Source organism: Bufo gargarizans, chromosome 1, assembly GCF_014858855.1.
Source record: "Bufo gargarizans isolate SCDJY-AF-19 chromosome 1, ASM1485885v1, whole genome shotgun sequence".
NCBI lineage: Eukaryota > Metazoa > Chordata > Amphibia > Anura > Bufonidae > Bufo > Bufo gargarizans.
Window position 1 is genome coordinate 73346052 of NC_058080.1, and position 20833 is coordinate 73366884.

The window sequence follows — 20833 nt, forward strand, 5'->3', positions numbered from 1 at the left end:
AATTTATTTACTTTTTATTTTTTTAAAAGCTGGTCATCTCGAGACATCTTAGAGTCAAATGAAAGGTAAGGAAGGACACGTCAGAATAGGTTTACCTAATCCAAATCCCATGTGCGTCGGATGGTACAATCTCTGTAATTGATTACTTGCATTTAGATATAGAATTAGAACCCAATTACACGGTAATATCCAGGAAGTCACCAACTCCTTAGCATTAGAAGAGACCCACACACAAAGCAGAAGGAAATTATACATTAAAAAAAAAGTTTATTTTCTGTTATCATCTGAAGGGTTTTTTTTTTTTTTTTTTGAGGCAACAGTTTCATGGACAAGCAGAGCAAGAAAACACAGTAGATGCACACCAGGATTGTAAAAATAGATCACAACTATTGTCACCATGGCAGCCGATACGGAAAGTACAGCGCGCAGTACAGTCTCTCCCGCCTGCGAGTGCTACAGTATTTGGCCTGTTACCTCTGGAATGTCAATGATAGAATCTGACATGTAAGTGCTATTCATCTGCAAGCAGTCACTGACTAAAGCTTTTTTTTTGTTTTTTGAAAGTACATGGGTTATAGACAGACACACCATTTATGTCTGCAGAATGAGAATGCAGCCACGTAACCACGGAGCATAGAACAGAAATATATATATAATTTTTTTTTTTATAATAGAATTTCCAATTGCAGTAGTCCTAGCCGTGTCCTGCCAGTATATACTCCGTCCTCATTTGTAGGTGACTGTCCATTGTTTGACACAAGCATCGTGGGACACGGTGGCCAGTGTGTGCTCGTCCAGCCAAGCCAAACCGCTGACGTGGTGTAGCCGATGGGTATCTGTAAAATTTAAAAAGGGGGAGGTCAGTTAGTAAGGTCGTTTCATGCCATTCGAAATGTGCAGTAGTTGCAGTGCGCCATCTGCTAAAACTACATGCAATGGGGTCACTTCTTTTAGCAAATTATTAGGAACAAATAATAACTGATCCATGTCAATGTCCTGCCGATCACCTGATCGCATAAACTACTGATCACCTGACAAACAAGCAAAATGCTCGTTCATGCACCACATTAAATCATTGTTTGTGGGCAGCACGTAGCCCTGTGTAAACGGGTATTTGCAGTCGACAAACAATGAAGCTGTACAGGGATGAATGATCGTAGCATGGTGATGAACGATCATATTAATGATCATCCATCCGCATAAAGAGAAGATGACTGCTGCAGCTAAACAAGCGGGCCCAATGGTTTGTACCCAATCACGGCCCATGTAAATAGACCTTCATTTATAAGTCACATGATAGATCTTAAAGGGAGTCTGTCCCCTCCATATGGCCATATACAGCGCTTACATTGTCCTATCGCACACCTATACATGAATGTTATGGTACCTTTGTCTGTCTTTACACCTGCAGAAGCTGGAAAAACTAACTTTGATTGATATGCAAATGAGCACTCGCAAGTGCCCAGGGGCGGCGTTCACTGTGTTAGAGCCCAGGCTCCTCTGCCTGCCCTCCTATTCCCTTGCGTCATCCTTCGGTCCGGCCGAGATTAGATGCCCACAGCAACCAGAGCTCAGCTTTAATTGCTCTTGAAAAATTTTATCTATGCTGTAATTGGGCTTCATTTATCCAATGTCACATGAAGCCAAGCAAGGCCAACACAGACCCAAAACAAGCATGGTACCACAAACTTTTGTACAGAGACCCCCGCTAGATGTTAGAACAGATCTCAATCTCTACAAGTGAGAAGCCAGAAATTTGTACACAAGGGGGCACATTTGTTTTAACCCTTTTGATCACAGGCAGTTTTTTTCTTTTTTTATTGCAAATAGTTTTTTTTTTTTTACCCCCATCTTTCAAGACTGGAAGGCCCCTTGCTCTGTCTAACGGCTCCTGTACACCGCCAGATGTTCAGGCAGATCATCGCCAACAAGCATTCGTACAAAGATAGTTGGCGATAATCTGCCGGTGCAAAGGTGCCGCCAACTACCTGTCGAATGAGCAAAACTCTCATTCATCGGGTAATTGGATCTTTCATGTAGTCACTTAAATCATGGTGTGGGGGAGATTGCCGCATGTAAAAGCAGTGGTCTTCTCCACTGGCGAGCAGTAGATTGTTGGGAAGGAATGCTTCCTTCTTGACAATCGTCTTCTCAACTGAGAAGTGTAAAGGGGCCTTCACCATTTAGATGCTGCCCGAGGCTGTTGCAGGCAGGTGTCAGTTGTATAACACAGCTGGCTCCATACACTGACTTCCACCTTATAGAAATGTCAGAAGTCACCAGAGTAATATTTTCCATTTGGTCTTGGTATTTGGTCCAATCTGATGGGTGTCAAGTTGCAAAGAGAACTTTTTTTTTTTTTTTTTAAGCAATGAGTAGAGTTAGGCAAGCTAGACACTATCAATGTTAACCTCTTAACATAAGTCTAGGGTATTGATCAAATGAATATGTTTTTCCCCCAAGCATGAGAAGAGTGCCTAAATGTGAGATTGAGGTTTGCGTTACTGTGTCCAGTGTTGTGGGTCATAACTATACTAGTACATATGTATACATGAACAGCAACCACATGTGCACACAGCTGTAGATTCTTGTAGATTGTAAGCTCTTGTGGACAGGGTATGTTACTCCTCTGTACCAGTCTGTTGTATTTTTTGATATTTGTGTAACCCTGGCTGGACATACAGCGCCATGGAATTAATGGTGCTTTCAAATAAATAATAAATTAGGGACGAGCGAAACTTCGGATGAAACATCTGAAGTCGATTTGCATAAAACTTTGTTCTAATACTGTACGGAGCAGGAGCTCCGTACAGTATTAGAATGTATTGGCTCCGATGAGGTGAAGTTATTGCTTCACACAATAAACTTCATAAATTAATTTGTACAGTAAAAAAAAAAAAAAAAAAAACATTTCCCGAACCATTACTCGGGTTCGGTTCCAAGTGGTACAGTATTAGAACGAAGCTTTATGCAAATCGACTTTGGATGTTCATACGAAGCCGATTCGCTCGTCCCTAATAATAATTGCACAGAACATATTACAATATAAGAATGCCCCCTAGTGGATAACATGTTCTGTTCAGTTTAATTTATTAGTTCATTTAGAGTAACAAGGCAAATTTCGTGACTTTTTCCCCCCTATGCTACAGTTTTTTTTACAAGTTACAATCAGTTACTCATTGGTAAGAGTCTTACCTGGCATTTTGAGCTGCTTATCTGAATCACTCACGGTCCATACAAAAACCATCATATCCATACCCCCAGTGGCAAAATGTTCATTGTCGGGTGACCAGGCCACACAGACTACCTTTGCATGGTGCCCATAATAGCGGTCCTTCTCCTGGTGAGCAACAAAGCGCAAAATTACAACCAACAATAAGCATGTGAGGCACGCACAGGTTAAACATCCGTTACAGGGAATCAGAGCTTTTTCTTTAACTAGCCACAGAGCACATTGTCAGGAGGGGCTTTTAGTCATGCAACGAAAAACCTGCAAAATGTGAGCACCCGTCGTCCCCGTGATGCCATATGTTGGTCCATATTACAAGATTATACTGTCTGTAATATAGCATCCAATGTAGAGTAGCATGCCGCTATCTGTCAGACTCTTGTGGAATCTGAAACACAAGGCCTGGAGGCATAGGGAGGTAGAGCATGGTCCTGCAGAAGTCTACACTGGCTACACTAATAACGTGAAGCTATTCAGAAGCATCAGTACAGCAAAGGAGATTTGATACAATACGTCACGACTTTAAATGGGTTCTGCAGTTTGTTTAAACTGATTATCTATCCTCTGGATAGATCATCAGCATCTGATCGGCGGGGGTCCGACACCAGGGACACCCGCTGATCAGCTGTTTGAGAAGGCAGCGGCGCCGCGACCTTCTCACTGTTTACTGCAGGCCCAGTGATGTCACGACTTGTATCAACTGGCCTGGGTGGGGCTAAGCTCTGTTCACTTGAATGGAGCTTAGCTGCGCCCAGGCCAGTTGATCCTAGTCATGACGTCACTGGGCCTGCAGTAAACTCTGAGAAGGCAGCGGCGCTACTGCCAGCGCCGCTGCCTTCTCAAACAGCTGATCGGCGGGGGTCAGAGGATAGATCAGTTTAAACAAACTGCAGAACCCCTTTAAATACTAAGTATCAAAGCTGTAGCTACAATAATTGGGGTACAACTGGAAGCCGGATTAATACATAGGATATTGGAGGTTTTTTTTGTTTTAGCGTTTTATTTTTCTTACCCATCTTCCTTGAGCCATAACTTTTAAATTAAATTATGGCATACAATGTAGTGGGAAGCGGTAAAAAAAAATCCAAATGAAAGTTGTTTATTTTTTTTTATTTTATTTTTTTACTTTTTTGTAATGATTATGAAGCTCGTATTTAAGCGTACAAAATCCTTTTTTTTTTATTTTAAACAATCATGGATTTTTTAAATGCATTTATTACTGACTATTGCTCATCTCAGCCTCTTCAGCGAGGCTGGGCGTAATGAAACCAATTACTGGCATCCTCATTGGCCACAGAGGATGCGGATAAGAAGCCCAGAAGGGCAAGCTTGACCACAGCATCTAAAGGCTTTAAATTACCGCGATCAGTAATTAGCCGCCGGTTTCTGCTGTTTCAAACGCATGTTTGCCTATTGCTCCAGTGCTAAAAGGTTTTAGTTTCTGGTTGTGTGTGGATTTAAGAGAAAGCTGCAAGAAATATCACAACCTGTTACGTACAACCGCTATTACAGTACAGCCTCCAGTAACCACATGTGAGTGATACAGGAATCTTTCTTCATCTCATCACCCCTCCCTGTTTTGTTTTTTTAGATTGTAAGCTCTCGTGGGCAGGGCCCTCTCCCCATCTGTTGACAAGTTTGTCTATTGCACTTGTGTTTTATATTATGTATGTACACCCCTCTTATAGGTACCGCACCATGGATCTAATGGCGCTTCTAAATACATAAGTTGATAAACAGTTGAACAGCTAAAAATCCCCCCTGCGCCTAATAAGGCAACTTGTTAACTCATTATTTACCAGCATCTGCATGAGGGACATTTTTGGCGTCTGGCCCTTGTGATGCGATAATTTCGGCTTGTAAAAGCAGGCATAAGTGACAAATATAAACATTTCACATCTCATACTTTTATTTTAGGAGGGTTTATGCATCTCATGCTCTTTTTGAATCAAAACTTTTAGGATTTTTTTTAGTTAAGCTTTAATGCGAAATTACATGATGACGTACATGGGGTGAATTTGCACAATGTCAGGACAATATATGGGTTTGGGAGTATAATTTTTATTTTTTTATTTCATTATGCATGTCAAACATGAATATTTCCCAGGAGCAAAAAGGTAAAAAAAGGAAGGTCATATTATTCTATGGGTCCAAATTAAAAATATATATGAAGCAACTTTACAGATAATCTTAACAAAAACTTCTGTTTGCGTCTACCACTCCTAAGCAGATCTGGACACAGGTAACAGACTACAAATTCTGTAGTCTCACCCGCTAATGATACGGTTATCCAATTTTCCCATGCTTCGTTCTGACCTACCAAATGTAAGTAAGAAGTGAGGGACAGATGGTATGGAGTGTGACTGCAGGATCAGACTACGCAGGGTCTTCTTAACATGGAGACACACAGGTCTGCACAGGAGCTGTATACACCAAACTAGGAGATGCTTAGATATTTTTTAATTCTGGATGAATTGAAGAAATGTAAAAAGGATTGCCCTATTAAGACATCTTATCCCCCCCATCAACAAGATATGGAACAAGGGGGTCATTTAGGAAGTTGGCGAAGATTTAAACTGGTGCCGCTACATAACTGCGGCGGATCAACCAGCGCATGGGGTTTATTCAGATTGGCAATCCAAAATGCTGGTCCTAATAAATGACCACCTAAGTATCTGATCAGACAAGTTTGACCTCTAGGGCCCCTGGGAATCACAAGTATAGGGGCCTGAGCTCTCCCATTTAAATGAAGCTGCAGTCACCCATACGCACTGCTGTACACACCCAAGAGCTTGTACTGTAGCCATCTTTGGCAGTACCAGAGTTGAATGGAGTGGCGCACACGCATGTTCCAAATGGGGAGCACAAGCTTCCTTTCTTATGACCGGTATGGTCCCAGCAGTCAGACCCCATAAATCAAACACTTATCCCCTATCCTGTGAATAGGGAATAAGTTATTTTAATGGGACAAGACCTCTAAAGATTCACTTTGTCAGTAAAATGGATATTAATGAATAATATAAGAGTTAAAGGGAATCAGTCAGCTCCGAAACATACCCCAAGCTAAACTAAGTGGAGTGCAAGTGACGCAGAGTCCGACTGTGTAATTTGTATCTCCATACTCTCTTTCCTTCCAGAGCTGTACGCTCACAATCTGGCAAAAAATGGCTGGCGTCCTCTCCATTGTGCGCGAGCTCGGGACTCCTCTCAATGCATTTTACTGCTGGTTTAGGGGGAGCACAGCAATAGAAAGAAAGGGAGTATAAAGATACACATTACTTCAATGGACTTAAGTTACACTGCATAACGGCTTACTCTAATTTGGGGGATGTTTCAGAGCTGAGAGAATCCCTTTAACCCTTAGTGACCACCCATAAGCCCATTTATGGCGGTCGCTAAGATGCCTTAGGCTGGGCTGCTGATTTTTTACGGTGGCCTACTCCAGACACTGCACAGGTCTCCCGTGCAGTGGGAAGCGGCAACCCGGCTCTCACATGAGCCGAGGCCCTTCTCCAACAGCCCAGACCGGCAGGAGTGAGTATCCGGGCTTTTTGACGCTTTACATGCTGCGGGCAATGGCGCCCGCCACAAGTAAAGCCCGGACAGAGACTCCCTCTGTCTCCCATCAACACCCCGCAAATACGATCGCAGAGTGCCGATGTGTGTAAAGGCAGGCTGGGGTCTTATGAAGGCCCCAAGCCTGCCTTGAGTAGTTTCCAGCAGGCTGCGCCTCTGTGGCGCAGCTTGCTTGTCAATGTCAGTATAGCACTGTCATTAAAATGCAATGCACTATAGGGATAATGATAATCAATCTGAATATTGTCTGGTATTGTCTGTTATTGTCCTTGCAAAAAAAAAAAAAAAAACAATGACAGAATTGCTAATTTATTCTTAGTTGCCACCAAAAAAACTTCATAATGATACCAATAAAAAAAAAACACAAGTCGTCCCGCAAAAATCAAGCCCTCGCACAACACAGGAGAAAAACGAGATTTTTGTATAACTTACCAGTAAAATCTCTTTCTCGCTCTTTCCTTGGGGGACACAGAAGACCTTGGGTATAGCTCATCTCCATAGGAGGCGTGACACTAAGTGAAAACTGTTAAGCCCCTCCTCCACAGCTATACCCTCAGCCTGGAGAGAGAGACTGCCAGTTGCGTGTCCAAGCAGTGAGAAAAGGCAAAGTCCAACAAGGAACCAACAAGCCAACTACCCAACGGGTAACAAAAACTTGGAAAACGTACAGAGAAAAAACAATGAATGGGTGGGTGCTGTGTCCCCCAAGGAAAGAGCGAGAAAGAGATTTTACTGGTAAGTTATACAAAAATCTCGTTTTCTCGCCCAGTTTCCTTGGGGGACACAGAAGACCTTGGGACGTTCAAAAGCAGTCCAAAAGGGGGAGGGACCACAGCACCAAGGTGAAGCACCCGAAAGGCATCAATGAACCGCCGCCTGTAAACCCAGGCGGGGTAAGGCAGCATCTGCCAAAGTCAGAGTATGCACCCTGTAGAACTCAGTAAGGCGTGCAAGGCAGACCTGTGGCCGCCGTGCCCAAATGCACGGCCGAAGCCCAATGCCTCCGGCCCAGGAGGCACCGACCGCTCTGGTGAAAGGAACGGTGACACCAAAGACAGAATCCTGCCCTTGGTGCGGTAACCTCAGCAATAGCCAATCTGATCAAGCGGAGGAAAACCACCCTGGAGTCTGTCAACCCTATGCACAGCCCTCCTGGAAACCCAAGAGGCCGAACGTCTGCAAGAGTCGGAGATCTCCAAGTAAAAACGGCAAGGCCCAAACAACGTCCAAATAGGTGAGGTGTTGAAGCGAAAGGCAAACACCACCTTCAGAAGGAAGGAAGGAAGGAAGGAAGGAAGAAACGGGATGCAGAACAGCCCTGTCCTGGAAAAGACAAAGCTCGTAACAAAAAAAGGGGCCATTCCGGCACCCGTCAGAGACACGACTGATACGGAACACAACCGTACAGGACAGAAGGGGTAGAGAGAACTCCTGTAACGGCTCCAAGGACAAGATTGGAGCGCCGAGAGTACAGTACAGAGGAACCAAAGAGCCACTCCGAGGAAGAAGGTCTGGACAGGCCCCGAGGGCCGGGGAACGCTGGAAGAGGAAGGACAGCGCCGACACTTGACACTTCAAGCAAAGGAGTCCCAGTCCCAGGTCCAGGCCGGACTGGAGAAAGACAGAACCATGGGGGGGAGAAGGGCAGAGTGGGGAATGCCCAGCTACCCACCGACACCCAGACAAAAAACCCTAAGTCCAACGACAGATCCTGGACGAAACACAGCCAGGAGCGAACAGTAGCGAGCCCGCTGGAGTCACCTGGGCAAGCGGATAAAAACCCAATGTGACCAGGCGCAGACCAGTAACACGGGCAGAAGGGTCGGCAAAACTGGTCCCGTCGGCCTCCGAGCAACGTTGTCCCGTATCCACCCGGAGTGGGGGAGCAGAAGGACAGACGGAAGGGAACCGAAGGGTCCGCCCAGCATCCGCCAGATGCCAGGACAAGACAGGCTAAAGTCCATGCTTATGTAGCCACCACAGGAAGACTATCTACAGTCCTGGTGTGGGAGATCGAAGGACAATCTGGACCGAAGGGCAGTCCCCCCAAGTTACCAAGAAGGTAAGTCTACAGCAGGACCACAGCCTAGAATGGAAAACGCAATCTGCACCCAGCGGGAGGACAGAACGCGGTAGACCCAGCAAGAGGCACACAGCTAATACAGCCAGTGTGAACAAGGGAGACAGTACGAGACCAAAGGAACACCGGAACCATCCACATGAACAACCATGCTCCCCCCAGAGGGGAGGACAGTGAAGGAACAGCCTCTGAAGCCTGGCCGGGCAGAAGCCACATCGGCGTGATCTGTACCGAACGGGGAGCCAAACAGAGCCGGCGAGACAAGGTAGTCGAGACAGAGGCCGGCATCACACCCCCCAACCGAAAGGAGGAGTGGGCAGCAGGGAAGTCATAGGACAGCCCAAAAGCAGAACCCTGCTACACTGTGAGACGCCAGGTTCACCGCCTCGCAGAAGGCAAATACCCTGAAGAACCCAAGGTGGAAGTCCTCCGGACCTGGGTAATAGAGCATCCAAGAGAAGTTGGGTGATCTACCCGAGAAGAGTGGCCCGAACCTGGTAGCAGATCAGACCGAAGCGTAGAGGGCGCCAAGAGGAAGGACTCATACCACACTGCATCCGAAGAGGAGGAAATGGTAATAGGCGAAGGAACCATAGTCCCGCCAGAGCCAACGAAGAATCCGAGGGGCGCTGCAGACAACAGCACGCATCTAGGAACCACGAACACTTCCCGGGAGGAAGGGCCAACGAAATGAATGAGTACCACCCAGCTCGGTGCAGTAGAGAGCACAGAGCCCTCCGGGTCAGGTGGACAGAACGATCTCTGTAGAGACGAGTGCAAGGCTTGCGGCAAGTAACCCAAGAGAACAAAGGGATGTCGCAGGAAAGGAGGGGAAGCATACGTACGAGCAGCCCCGTAAGCAGTGAGAAGGCCAACCCACCTACGGGAGGAGAAGGCATAAACGGCCCAAACAACGCACAAGAACGGCCGCTCCCTGCAAAAAAGTCACTCAGAGAAGAGGGCCAGCCACAGAGTGCCCCAGCATCTATGGAAGTGCAAAGTGCAACCTGAAAGGGAGTTATGCATAAGCCTAGCATGGCACGCGATGGAACGTAAGCAGTCCGCCCCGAAAGAGGGGAAATGTACCTGGCAAACTGCAGTCGGCAAGAGTGCAAAGGCCCACCCCAAAAGGGGGTGACGCCTAAGGCCGTACCTACTCCAGAGACATAGGACATACCATACAATCCTGCAGGAGCGCAGGAGGTCCACCTAGTGAAAGGGGGACATGCACAGGGTTATCCTAGCATTAAGAGAGCGTGCAATAATTCCCCCAACACCGAACTTTGTGAGAGTGCAACCACTCCGCCAATGAAGGGGACATGTACAAGTCCAGCACAGCACAGCACGTACAAGGACAGCCGTGAATCTCATGAGCGTGCAAAGGTCCGCCCATGGAATGAGGGGTGGTCACACACAAGGCCAGCACCGAATCCAATGGGAGTGCAAGCGTTCCACCCATGTACGGCGCTGGTGCGATGTGTAAACATGACGCCCGCTTGCACGTGCAGCGGGCGTCATGCACATGGCCAGCATCTCATCCAGGGAGAGTGAGAGCACCCTGCCATGTACGGGAGTCATGCACATAGCCAGCAACGTACTGGCGAGAGACAAACACAGTCAGTGAGAATGTGTGTATGTCGCTTGAGGAAGGGAGGCATGCCCATGGCCGGCAGCGAATGCGAATCCAATGAGAGTGCGTACACCGCCCACGGAAGAGGGGCCATGCACATGGCTGACAGCGGATCCAGCGAGAGTGCAAGCACCCCGCCATGGAAGGGGTTCATGCACATGGCCAGCAACGCACCGGCGAGAGAACAACCACAGACAGAGGGAGTGTATGCATGCCGCCTGAGGGAAGGAGGCGTGCCCAAGGCCGGCAGCGAATCCAATGAGAGTGCAGCATACCACCTATGGAAGGGGGTCATGCCTATGGCCAGCCGCGAATCCAGTGAAAGTGCAGCGTTCCGCCTATGGAAGCGTGTCGTGCACCTGGCCAGCACCGCATCCGGTGAGAGTGCAGATTTCCGCCTAATAAAAGGGGGACATGCACATGATCGGCAACAAATCCAGTGAGAGTATAGCGTTCCGCCAATGGAAGGGGGTCACGCACATGGTCGACCGCGAATCCAGCGAGAGTGCTGCGTTCCGCCAATGGAAGGGGGACGTGCACATGGCCAGTACCGTATCCGGTGAGGGTGCAGTATTCCGCCTATGGAAGTTGGTCACGCACACGGCCGGCAGCGAATCCAGTGAGAGTGCTGCGTTCCGCCTATGGAAGGGGGACGTGCACATGGCCAGCACCGTATCCGGTGAGTGCAGTATTCCGCCTATGGAAGGGGGTCACGCACACGGCTGGCAGCGAATCCAGTGAGAGTGCAGCGTTCCGCCTATGGAAGGGGGACGTGCACATGGCCAGCACCGTATCCGGTGAGAGTGCAGTATTCCGCCTATGGAAGGGGGTCACGCACACGGCTGGCAGCGAATCCAGTGAGAGTGCAGCGTTCCGCCTATGGAAGGGGGTCGTGCACATGGCCAGCACCGTATCCGGTGAACCTGCAGCAATCCGCCTAAGAAGGTCATACACAGGGCCAGCCCGCAGCCAGGGAGAGTGCAGTATCCCGCCTGGGAGGGGGGGGGGGGTCATGCCCATGGCAGGCACCATACCTGGAGAGGGTGACGAATGCTGCCTACAGAACTGACCGCATGCACTTGGCCCGCGCTGCATCCCGGGAGAGGGCAAGAAACCGCCTAAAAGGGGAAATGCACCTGGCAGCGACGCAGGCTGGGAGCGCGAAACCATGCTGCCTATGGAAGGGGGGCATGCAGACAGGCAGCACTACTGCGATGAGGCTGCAGCGTCCTGCGCAGCCCACAAGAATCTGTTAGACATCTGTTTATTCATTATTATTTCATATTTTTTTTTTTTTTTTTTTTATTTAAAACAGCCTCTCTGAGGCTAAAGGGGAACCACCATATAGGGGCACAGATTCTCTTGATGCAAGAGAAAAAAGGGGTGGCCAACCATACAGGCCCATTGGGAGCCGGCCTGCACCCAAAGGGTTAACAGGGAGCCGGCCTGGGGGCCGGCGCTGCGATCCACTGGGGGCGGAGGAAGCCCCAGGCGGGAAGAATTCGCGCCTGGAGAAGTACCCGCCCCCTCCAACAAAGGCCAGAATTTCGCGGCCTAGTAGGCCGTAAAGCCGGGGCCTAGATTTGTGCGGCGCCCGGCCGACCGGGGCCGCATAGTATTATATACCGCCGGGACTGAGGCGGAGCGGCGCATTAAACCGGCCGCGGGAGCCCACCCCGCAGGCCGGAAGAGTCGGGCCCAAATGGAGTGCCGGAATTGCGGCCCCGCAGGCCCGATGGCGGCCCAGCAGGTCATTGCGGCGCCCGGCCGCACCGGAATGTCCATGCCGGCCGGAGGCGAGGTCTGTCAGGAGCGGGCCCCAGGCCCTGAGCAACGCTCCGGTAAGGAGATGGGGGGACCCCGAGATCGGGTGCCCGCGTAGTATCATATACCGGCGGGACATCAAAAGATAAAGGGGGACAGCAGCTGCATGTCCTATGGGGCCAGGAGGGGGAGGGGGGGAGCAGGGAGCAGATTGCCGCCCTGCGGCACCCCAGGGGCCAGCCTAGATCCAGCAGTGGAAGGGTTAAGGTTTGTCCAGGGATTCGAACTCATGACCTCTGCCATCAGAGGCAAGGCATTCACCATCACAGCTATGAAAGCTGTTCAGAGAGGCACAGTATGGGCCATGGGGGGGGGGGGTTAGGCCCGCAGGAGACCGGGTGGTGGTGGTGGTGGAAAGGGGGGGGGTCGTAGGGCTGGAGAAGCCAATCTCTCACCATAGCCGTCTTCACCCTCGGTCCATTCCAGCAGGGTCGCCCCTTCAGCTACTGGCACCGTAGTGGCAGGACGCTGGAAGAGGGGCTTGGCGTGCGGGCGACCCTTGCGCTGGCGGGATACAGGGGAGCTGGGCTGCCCTGGTCCACCTTGCCTTCTGTGGGGGAGGCAGCAGTGCGGTGACCGGCACTGGCGCAGCTCGACCCCGGGAGAAACAGAGAGGTCTAGTGCGACTCTGTTGTCCCTGATGATCTGGAACAAAAAGAAAAGAAAAAAGTAAAAATCAAAATTTAAACAAGGAGAATCAGCCCTGCAGTAGCAGGGAGTGTCTTGCCTCCTTGGACACTAAGCAAAAACTGGCAGTCTCTCTCTCCAGGCTGAGGGTATAGCTGTGGAGGAGGGGCTTAACAGTTTTCACTTAGTGTCACGCCTCCTATGGAGATGAGCTATACCCAAGGTCTTCTGTGTCCCCCAAGGAAACTGGGCGAGAAAAAAAAAAAAATTATGGGTCTTGGGAAGCGGCAATGCAAATTTGCGGCAATATCATTGTAATCCTACTGACCCAGAGAATAAAGATATTAAGTTACTTATACCGAAAAATGAATGCCTTAAAATTTATAACGCAAAAACGCAGTGGCAGTATTGCTGTTCCCCCCCCCCCCCCCAGAAAGTGTTAATAAAAGTTGATCAAAAAGTTGTGTGTACCCCAAAATGGCGCCATTAACCCCTTAGGGACACAGCCTTTTTACACCTTAGGACCAGGCCATTTTTTGAAAATCTGACCAGTGTCACTTTAAGTGATGATAACTTTAAAACGCTTTGACTTATCCAGGCCATTCTGAGATTGTTTTTTCGTCACATATTGTACTTCATGACACTGGTAAAATAAAGTTAAAAAAAATATTTTTTTTTGCATAAAAAAAATTTCAAATTTACCAAAAATTGGGAAAAATTAGCAAATTTCAAAGTTTCAGTTTCTCTACTTCTGTAATACATAGTAATACCCTTAAAAATTGTGATGACTTTACATTACCCATATGTCTACTTCATGTTTGAATTATTTTGGGAATGATATTTTATTTTTTGGGGATGTTACAAGGCTTAGAAGTTTAGAAGCAAATCTTGAAATTTTTCAGAAATTTACAAAAACCCAATTTTTAGGGACCACTACAGCTCTGAAGTCACTTTGCGAGGCTTACATAATAGAAACCACCCAAAAATGACCCCATTCTATAAACTACACCCCTCAAGGTATTCAAAACTGATTTTACAAACTTTGTTAACCTTTTAGCTGTTGCACAAGAGTTATTGGCAAATGGGGATGAAATTTGGGAATTTCATTTTATTGCCTAATTTTCCATTTTAACCAATTTTTTCCACTAACAAAGCAAGGGTTAACAGCCAAACAAGACTGTATCTTTATTGCCCTGACTCTGCCGTTTACAGAAACACCCCATATGTGGCCGTAAACTACTGTACGGCCACACAGCGGGGCGTAGAGTGAAAGGTGCGCCGTTTGGTTTTTGGAAGGCAGGTTTTGCTGGACTGGTTTTTTGACACCATGTCCCATTTGAAGCCCCCTGATGCACCCCTAGAGTAGAAACTCCATAAAAGTGACCCCATCTAAGAAACTACACCCCTCAAGGTATACAAAACTGATTTTACAAACTTTGTTAACCCTTTAGGTGTTGCACAAGATTTAATGGAAAATAGAGATACAATTTCAAAATTTCACTTTTTTGGCAGATTTTCCATTTTAATATTTTTTTTCCAGTTACAAAGCAAGGGTTAACAGCCAAACAAAACTCATTATTCATGGCCCTAATTCTGTAGTTTACAGAAACACCCCATATGTGGTCGTAAACCGCTGTACGGTCACACGGCAGGGCGCAGAAGGAAAGGAATGCCATACGGTTTTTGGAAGGCAGATTTTGCTGGACTGGTTTTTTTGACACCATGTCCCATTTGAAGCCCCCTGATGCACCCCTAGAGTAGAAACTCCAAAAAAGTGACCCCATTTTAGAAACTACGGGATAGGGTGGCAGTTTTGTTGGTACAAGTTTAGGGTACATATGATTTTTGGTTGCTCTATATTACACTTTTTGTGCGGCAAGGTAACAAGAAATTGCTTTTTTGGCACCGTTTTTTTTTTTGTTATTTACACCATTCATCTGACAGGTTAGATCATGTGGTAATTTTATAGAGCAGGTTGTCACGGACGCGGTGATACCCAATATGTATACAATTTTTTTTATTTATGTACGTTTTACACAATAATTTCATTTTTAAAACAAAAAAAATGTTTGTGTCTCCATAGTCTAAGAGCCATAGTTTTTTAAATTTTTGGGCGATTATCTTATGTAGGGTCTCATTTTTTGTGGGATGAGATGACGGTTTGATTGGCACTATTTTGGGGTGCACATGACTTTTTGATTGCTTGCTATTACACTTTTTGTGACGGAAGATGACAAAAAATGGCTTTTTTTTACACCGTTTTTATTTTTATTTTTTTACGGTGGTCATCTGAGGGGTTAGGTCATGTGATATTTTTATAGAGCCGGTCAATACGGACGCGGCGATACCTAATACGTATACTTTTTTTTTATTTATGTAAGTTTTACACAATGATTTCATTTTTGAAACAAAAGAAATCATGTTTTAGTGTTTCCATAGTCTAAGAGCCATAACTTTTTCAGTTTTTGGGCGAGTATCATGGGTAGGGTATGATTTTTGCGGGATGAGATAACGGTTTGATTGTTACAATTTTGGCGTAGATGCGACTTTTTTGATCACTTTTATTACCTTTTTTGGGAAGTAAGGTGGGCAAAATTCCAATTTCATCATAGTTTTTAATTTTTTATTTTTATGGCGTTCACCGTTCGGGTAAAGTAACATTACCGTTTTATAGATCAGGTCGTTACGGACGCGGCGATACCAAACATGTGTAGGGAATTTTTTTTTTTCATTTTTAATCAGTGATAAATGTGTTTTTTGATTTTTACTTTATTTTTCACTTTTTTCACTTTTTTTTGACCCAGACCCACTTGGTTCTTGAAGATCCAGTGGGTCTGATGTCTGCATAATACAGTACAGTACAATATATATTGTACTGTACTGTATTTTACTTACACTTTGTCTGAACAGATCTATGCTTTCAGCACAGATCTGTTCAGAACCATGGACAGCAGGACGCCTGAGAAGGCGTCCTGTTGCCATGGGAACATTCCCCGTCTGCTCAGTAGTGGCCAGAACTGCGCAGACGGGGAAGGGTAAGGACGGGGCTTGGGGGGCTCTCTGGGGGCTCTCTCCCTCTCCATTCGGGGGACTGCAAAGGCACAGCAGCCCCCCGATGGGAGAGGGAGGGAGCTCCTTCTTACTGTTAACCTTTTCCATACAGCGGTCCGTATGGACCGCTGTATGGAAAGGGTTAAACGGCTGACATCGCATCACCGATGTCAGCCGTTTATACCAGGGTGCCAGCAATGTGCTGGCACCCTGGTATACCCACTAGACGCCAACGATTACGCAATGGGAGGCGGGCGGGGGATCGCGATCCCGCCTACCGCACCGCCCGCCTCCCGCACCCCTCCCCCTGCACCTCCCACCGTGCTCGAATAACTCAGGGGTGCAGGGGGGAGGGATACAGGAAACCATTTTTAATCCTAAAGTTTCTGATCCCCGCGGTCAGGGACCGCGGGGATCAGAAACTGCAGAAATCGCAGCAAACCGCAGGTCTGAATTGACCTGCGGTTTGCCGCGATCGCCGACATGGGGGGGTCACGGGACCCCCCCGCGCATTTAGCCTAGGTGCCTGCTCAATGATTTGAGCAGGCGCCGGGTTCCGATCACTGCCAGCCGCACGGCAGTGATCGAAAATGCACAGGGCGTACATGTACGCCCTGTGTCCTTAAGTACCAGGGCACAAGGGCGTACCTGTACGCCCTGTGTCCTTAAGGGGTTAAAAACTAAAATTTTTCCCTAAAAAAACAGGCCCTCAAAAAGCTATAAAGATGGAAAAGTTAAAAAAAAAAGTTATAGCTCTTGGAATGCGACGATGAAAAAAGAAAGAAAAACGCTTGGGCCGTAAGGTCCAAAACAGCTGCTCGGTAGACATTTCTAAGAATGATCTATTTGTGAATCTGGAACAGTAGCAAGAACTGGCCACGGAAGCTTGAAACTAAATGTGAACGTCTTGTGCTACAATAAACCATCTGGGCGATATGACACGCTGCGTGTTCTGAGCCATCAGAATCTACCTACCGCATATCCATCAGCAACAGTGAAGACTGTGACACCCCTGTTCACATCAGTAGCAGCAAGAAAGGCACCATCGTTGGAATAGGCGAGGCTGGTGACAGCAGCCTTAATCGGTAGAGTCTTCCCCTCATCCTTCAGTGAGTTTCCTTGAATGGAATACAGATGGACATTGCCGTCCTATCGAGAAAGAGAATCAGTTACATGAATGGAAGTCCATGTAATGTTTTGATTAACCATTTTGGCTCACAGAGTGGGAGTCCTCCACTCTCTGATATTCATAGGCCTTTAAGAGACAACCCCTTTTAGTGCTAAGAAAACAAGCGCGTCTGAAACATAATTAAAGCCGATGCTTCCACTATATCCTTCGCTGTTACTTAGAAGTTACAACAGTGCCACCTAGAGGCCTAATAGTCAACCACAGAATCGCAGGCAGAAAATCCATGGTCTACTACAGTACCAGCAGCGGATGAGATTTTACTTAATTATATCCACATGCTGCAGAAAAATTAAAAAGCAGAAGTTGACCTGCGCTGTGGATTTTATCTGTCGCGTGTTGGCTTATGCTGCGGATTTTCAGGGCGGATTGCACCCAATTCCAATCTGCAGCAAAGTCCACATGAAAACACAATTCCATTGCAGAAAACCCTGCCCGCACGGCCTTACCCTAAGGCCCCTTTTCACACAAGCGAGTATTCCGCGCGGGTGCGAAGCGTAATGAGAACGCATTGCGCCCGTACAGAATCTGCATTCATTTCAATGGGGCTGTGTACACGAGCAATGTTTTTCACGCATCACTTTTGCGTCGCGCGAAAAATCGCAGCATGTTTTATATTCTGCGATTTTCACACAACACTGGCCCCATAGAAGTGAATGAGGCTGCGTCAAAAATCGCATCCTCAAGCAAGTGCAGATGCGATGCGATTTTCACAGATGGTTGCTAAGAGATGTTGTTTGTAAGCAGTTTTTTATCACGCACGTGCAAAACGCAATAAATTGTATTTCACTTGTGCGACAAACAAAACTGAATGTACTTGCTTGCGAAATCGTGCATTTTTCACTGAAGGCACCCGCAACTAATCCACTTACGCTCGTCTGCAAGGGGCCTTAAGAGCACACAGGTAGAAAGTAAGAGACAAGGCACTTACCGCACCGCCGACTGCAACGTCCCCAGAGCCTGGGTGAATGGCGACAGTTTCCGGTTCATAGTCCAGAGAATCAATGATGGAAACCTTTCTCTTGTCCTTTAGCAGCGCAATCTGTGGAGTCATAAAACATACCAGAAGCAATGTCCGGCTTGGTCAATGGAGGTCATAGTGTAATGAGCAATTATCTTCCCTATATGTGCCTGTTTTTTTAAAAAACCTCTTCCAAAAAGTGGTACATGGAGAGCAGATGTCAGGGGCAGCATCTACATGGACCATGCAGTTAGCGCACACTATAAAAATGGTATATTCACTACTGATCAGAGCAGAACACAGAACTTCACCCTGGATATAATCACATCCTCTCTAACCAAGCCTATGCACACAACGATCGGTTCAATAAACTTTATTTCCTACATAGTGGACAATACTCACAACCAGCTGCAAAAAAACAAAACAAAAACAAAAGAAATACCGCAGAAGGGCTGCTCAGTGAGGGTCATGTGCAATAAAAGTTAATGGCCAGTGGTATTGATTAAACAGCGCATGGTGGAAACATTTACTCGTTAAGTGGTGAGGGAGTAGGCTTCAGATCATGTCCCTGTGCAGTTTCAGCCTCCTTGCTTTCCACCTTCTCAGAAGTACACAAAAAAATATAATTGTGTCACAGCCCCTGAAGGCTGAGAGATCAGGGAGGTGTCCTGAGGTCAGGGTCTGCCCATAGGTATGAAGACCACCAGGATACAGAATTACCATGATATAAAATTGTCATATATTCTCAAATACATAGCTTTAAAAAAAAAAAAAAAAAAAACATTATTTCACTAATTTTGTTAAAGGGAACCTGTCATCAACTTTATGCTGCCCACACTAACGGCAGTATAAAGTAGAGACAGGCGAGTTGATTTCAGTGGTCTGTCATTTATAAATTAAAAGTAAGTGGTTGCCGAGAACCAACATCACAATCATTGCAGACTGGGCCTGGAAAAGAGTCCCGGCCACCTGAGAAGAGTCATGTTTATTCATGAATTCCTGCCCACCCTCTGATGACTGACCACCTTCTACCTAGTTCTCTCTAGGAGAGAACTGCCAATCATCAGCAGATGGGTGAGGAGAGCAGGAGATTATAATAACCAGGACTCTTCTCAGGTAGATCTGACTCTTTTCAAGGCCTGGGCTGCAATGATGCTGGTTCTTGGGAACCACCGAGTGACACACCGCTGAAATCAGCATTTCTGTCACTATTTTGTGCTGCCCTCAGTGAGGTCAGCATAAAGTTGATGACAGGTTCTCTTTAAGTTCTTAGGGATCCTGCGTGTGGTAGAGCTGTCTGTCCAGTGCCCACATGGGCCTGCATCTGCACAGGCACTGTAGATCGGAGGATATTCTCCACTAGAGTCTATATGAGCATACTACACTTTTATTCTGTCGCTATTACAGCTTAGTACAAAATGGGGCAATAATATGTCCAAGTGGATGAGCCCTTACATTTGGCCATAGAATACGAGATTGGAGTTTAATTCTCTTAAAACTAAAATTCCTTTTCTTCTTAAAAGAGGACCTGTCACTAAAAAAATGCAATGCAATCTGAAAGCACCATATTAAGGATCAAGATGATACATATTTTTGTGGGAAAAAGATGCAGTAAAACCTGTCATTTACACATTTATATCAGTTTTTTCCCACCTCCTGTGAGCAGCTATCGGTACAGGAGGGAGGGGTCATCAGTGACTGAAAACTACCTCTGTATACACATAGAATGCCGTCAGTCACTGATAACCCCTCCCTCCTGTACTGATATCAGTGACTGACGGCATTCTATGTGTATACAGAGGTAGTTTTCAGTCACTGATAACCCCTCCCTCCTGTACTGATAGCTGCTCTCAGGAGGTGGAAAAAGCAAAATACATAAATGTGTAAGTTACAGGTTTTACTGAATCTTTCCCTACAAAAATATACATCAATCTGCTCCGCTCCTACTGCTCTATAACATGGTGCTTTCAGATTGCATTGGCGTTTGTGGCGACAGGTCCTCTTTATAGGCCTCTCAGAAATAACCAGGATAGTGACATAACAGAACCACACAGACTAAGGTGTAAAGGGCGTACCTGGCCAATGCACACGGCGACGGTGTACCCTCCAGTGCCGACAGCCACGCTCTTTGGTTGAACATCCAATTTCACTGAATTCTGGGGGCTAAAAGTGAAGGAACAGAGACAAATAAGAATACTGAAATATAATGCAAGTGAGCATAATCGCCGATCCCATCTATATTTGGAGGGCTGCATTTATTGCAGGCTTCAGAGCTGAACTCTCCCAGCCATCAACGCTAATTCCCTATCCACAGGATTGGTGTTAAGTGCTGCTGGGACCCATACCGCTCATGAGAACAGGGGTGCAGTGTTCCCCTATCTGAATGGAGTGGCTGCTGCATGTCCGCTACCTCTCCACTCATGGGACTGCCAGAAGCAGCAGAGCGTCGTCCTCTGCTTCTCATCAGTCCCATAGAGTAGAATGGACATGTGCGTTAGCTGTTCCATTCAAACAGGGGAACAAAGCACCCCCCGTTCACTTAATCGCTGGGGATACCAGCAGTCAGACCCCCAAAAAAGAGTAAAAGGGCTGCTCATGGGAAAATCCTCTTAAAGAGATCCCACTTTTCTGTCAGTCTAGTTTAAAGGGAACCTGTCACCTCGAAAATG

At 46.9% G+C, this 20833-nt stretch overlaps 1 protein-coding gene across 1 annotated transcript in view; it reads right to left on the reverse strand.

Annotated features, from left to right (window-relative positions):
• Positions 1-250: 250 nt before the first annotated feature.
• WDR1 (WD repeat domain 1) overlaps positions 251-20833 on the reverse strand; it is a 51245-nt gene continuing 30662 nt past the window's right edge. Inside the window, exons 11-15 of the mRNA XM_044296427.1 lie at positions 20240-20327; positions 18135-18245; positions 16993-17166; positions 3196-3340; positions 251-836 (exon numbers count right to left, since the gene is read on the reverse strand). Of these exons, the coding sequence (XP_044152362.1) occupies positions 727-836; positions 3196-3340; positions 16993-17166; positions 18135-18245; positions 20240-20327 (628 nt within the window). The 3' untranslated portion in view covers positions 251-726. The remainder of the gene's footprint in view (positions 837-3195; positions 3341-16992; positions 17167-18134; positions 18246-20239; positions 20328-20833) is intronic.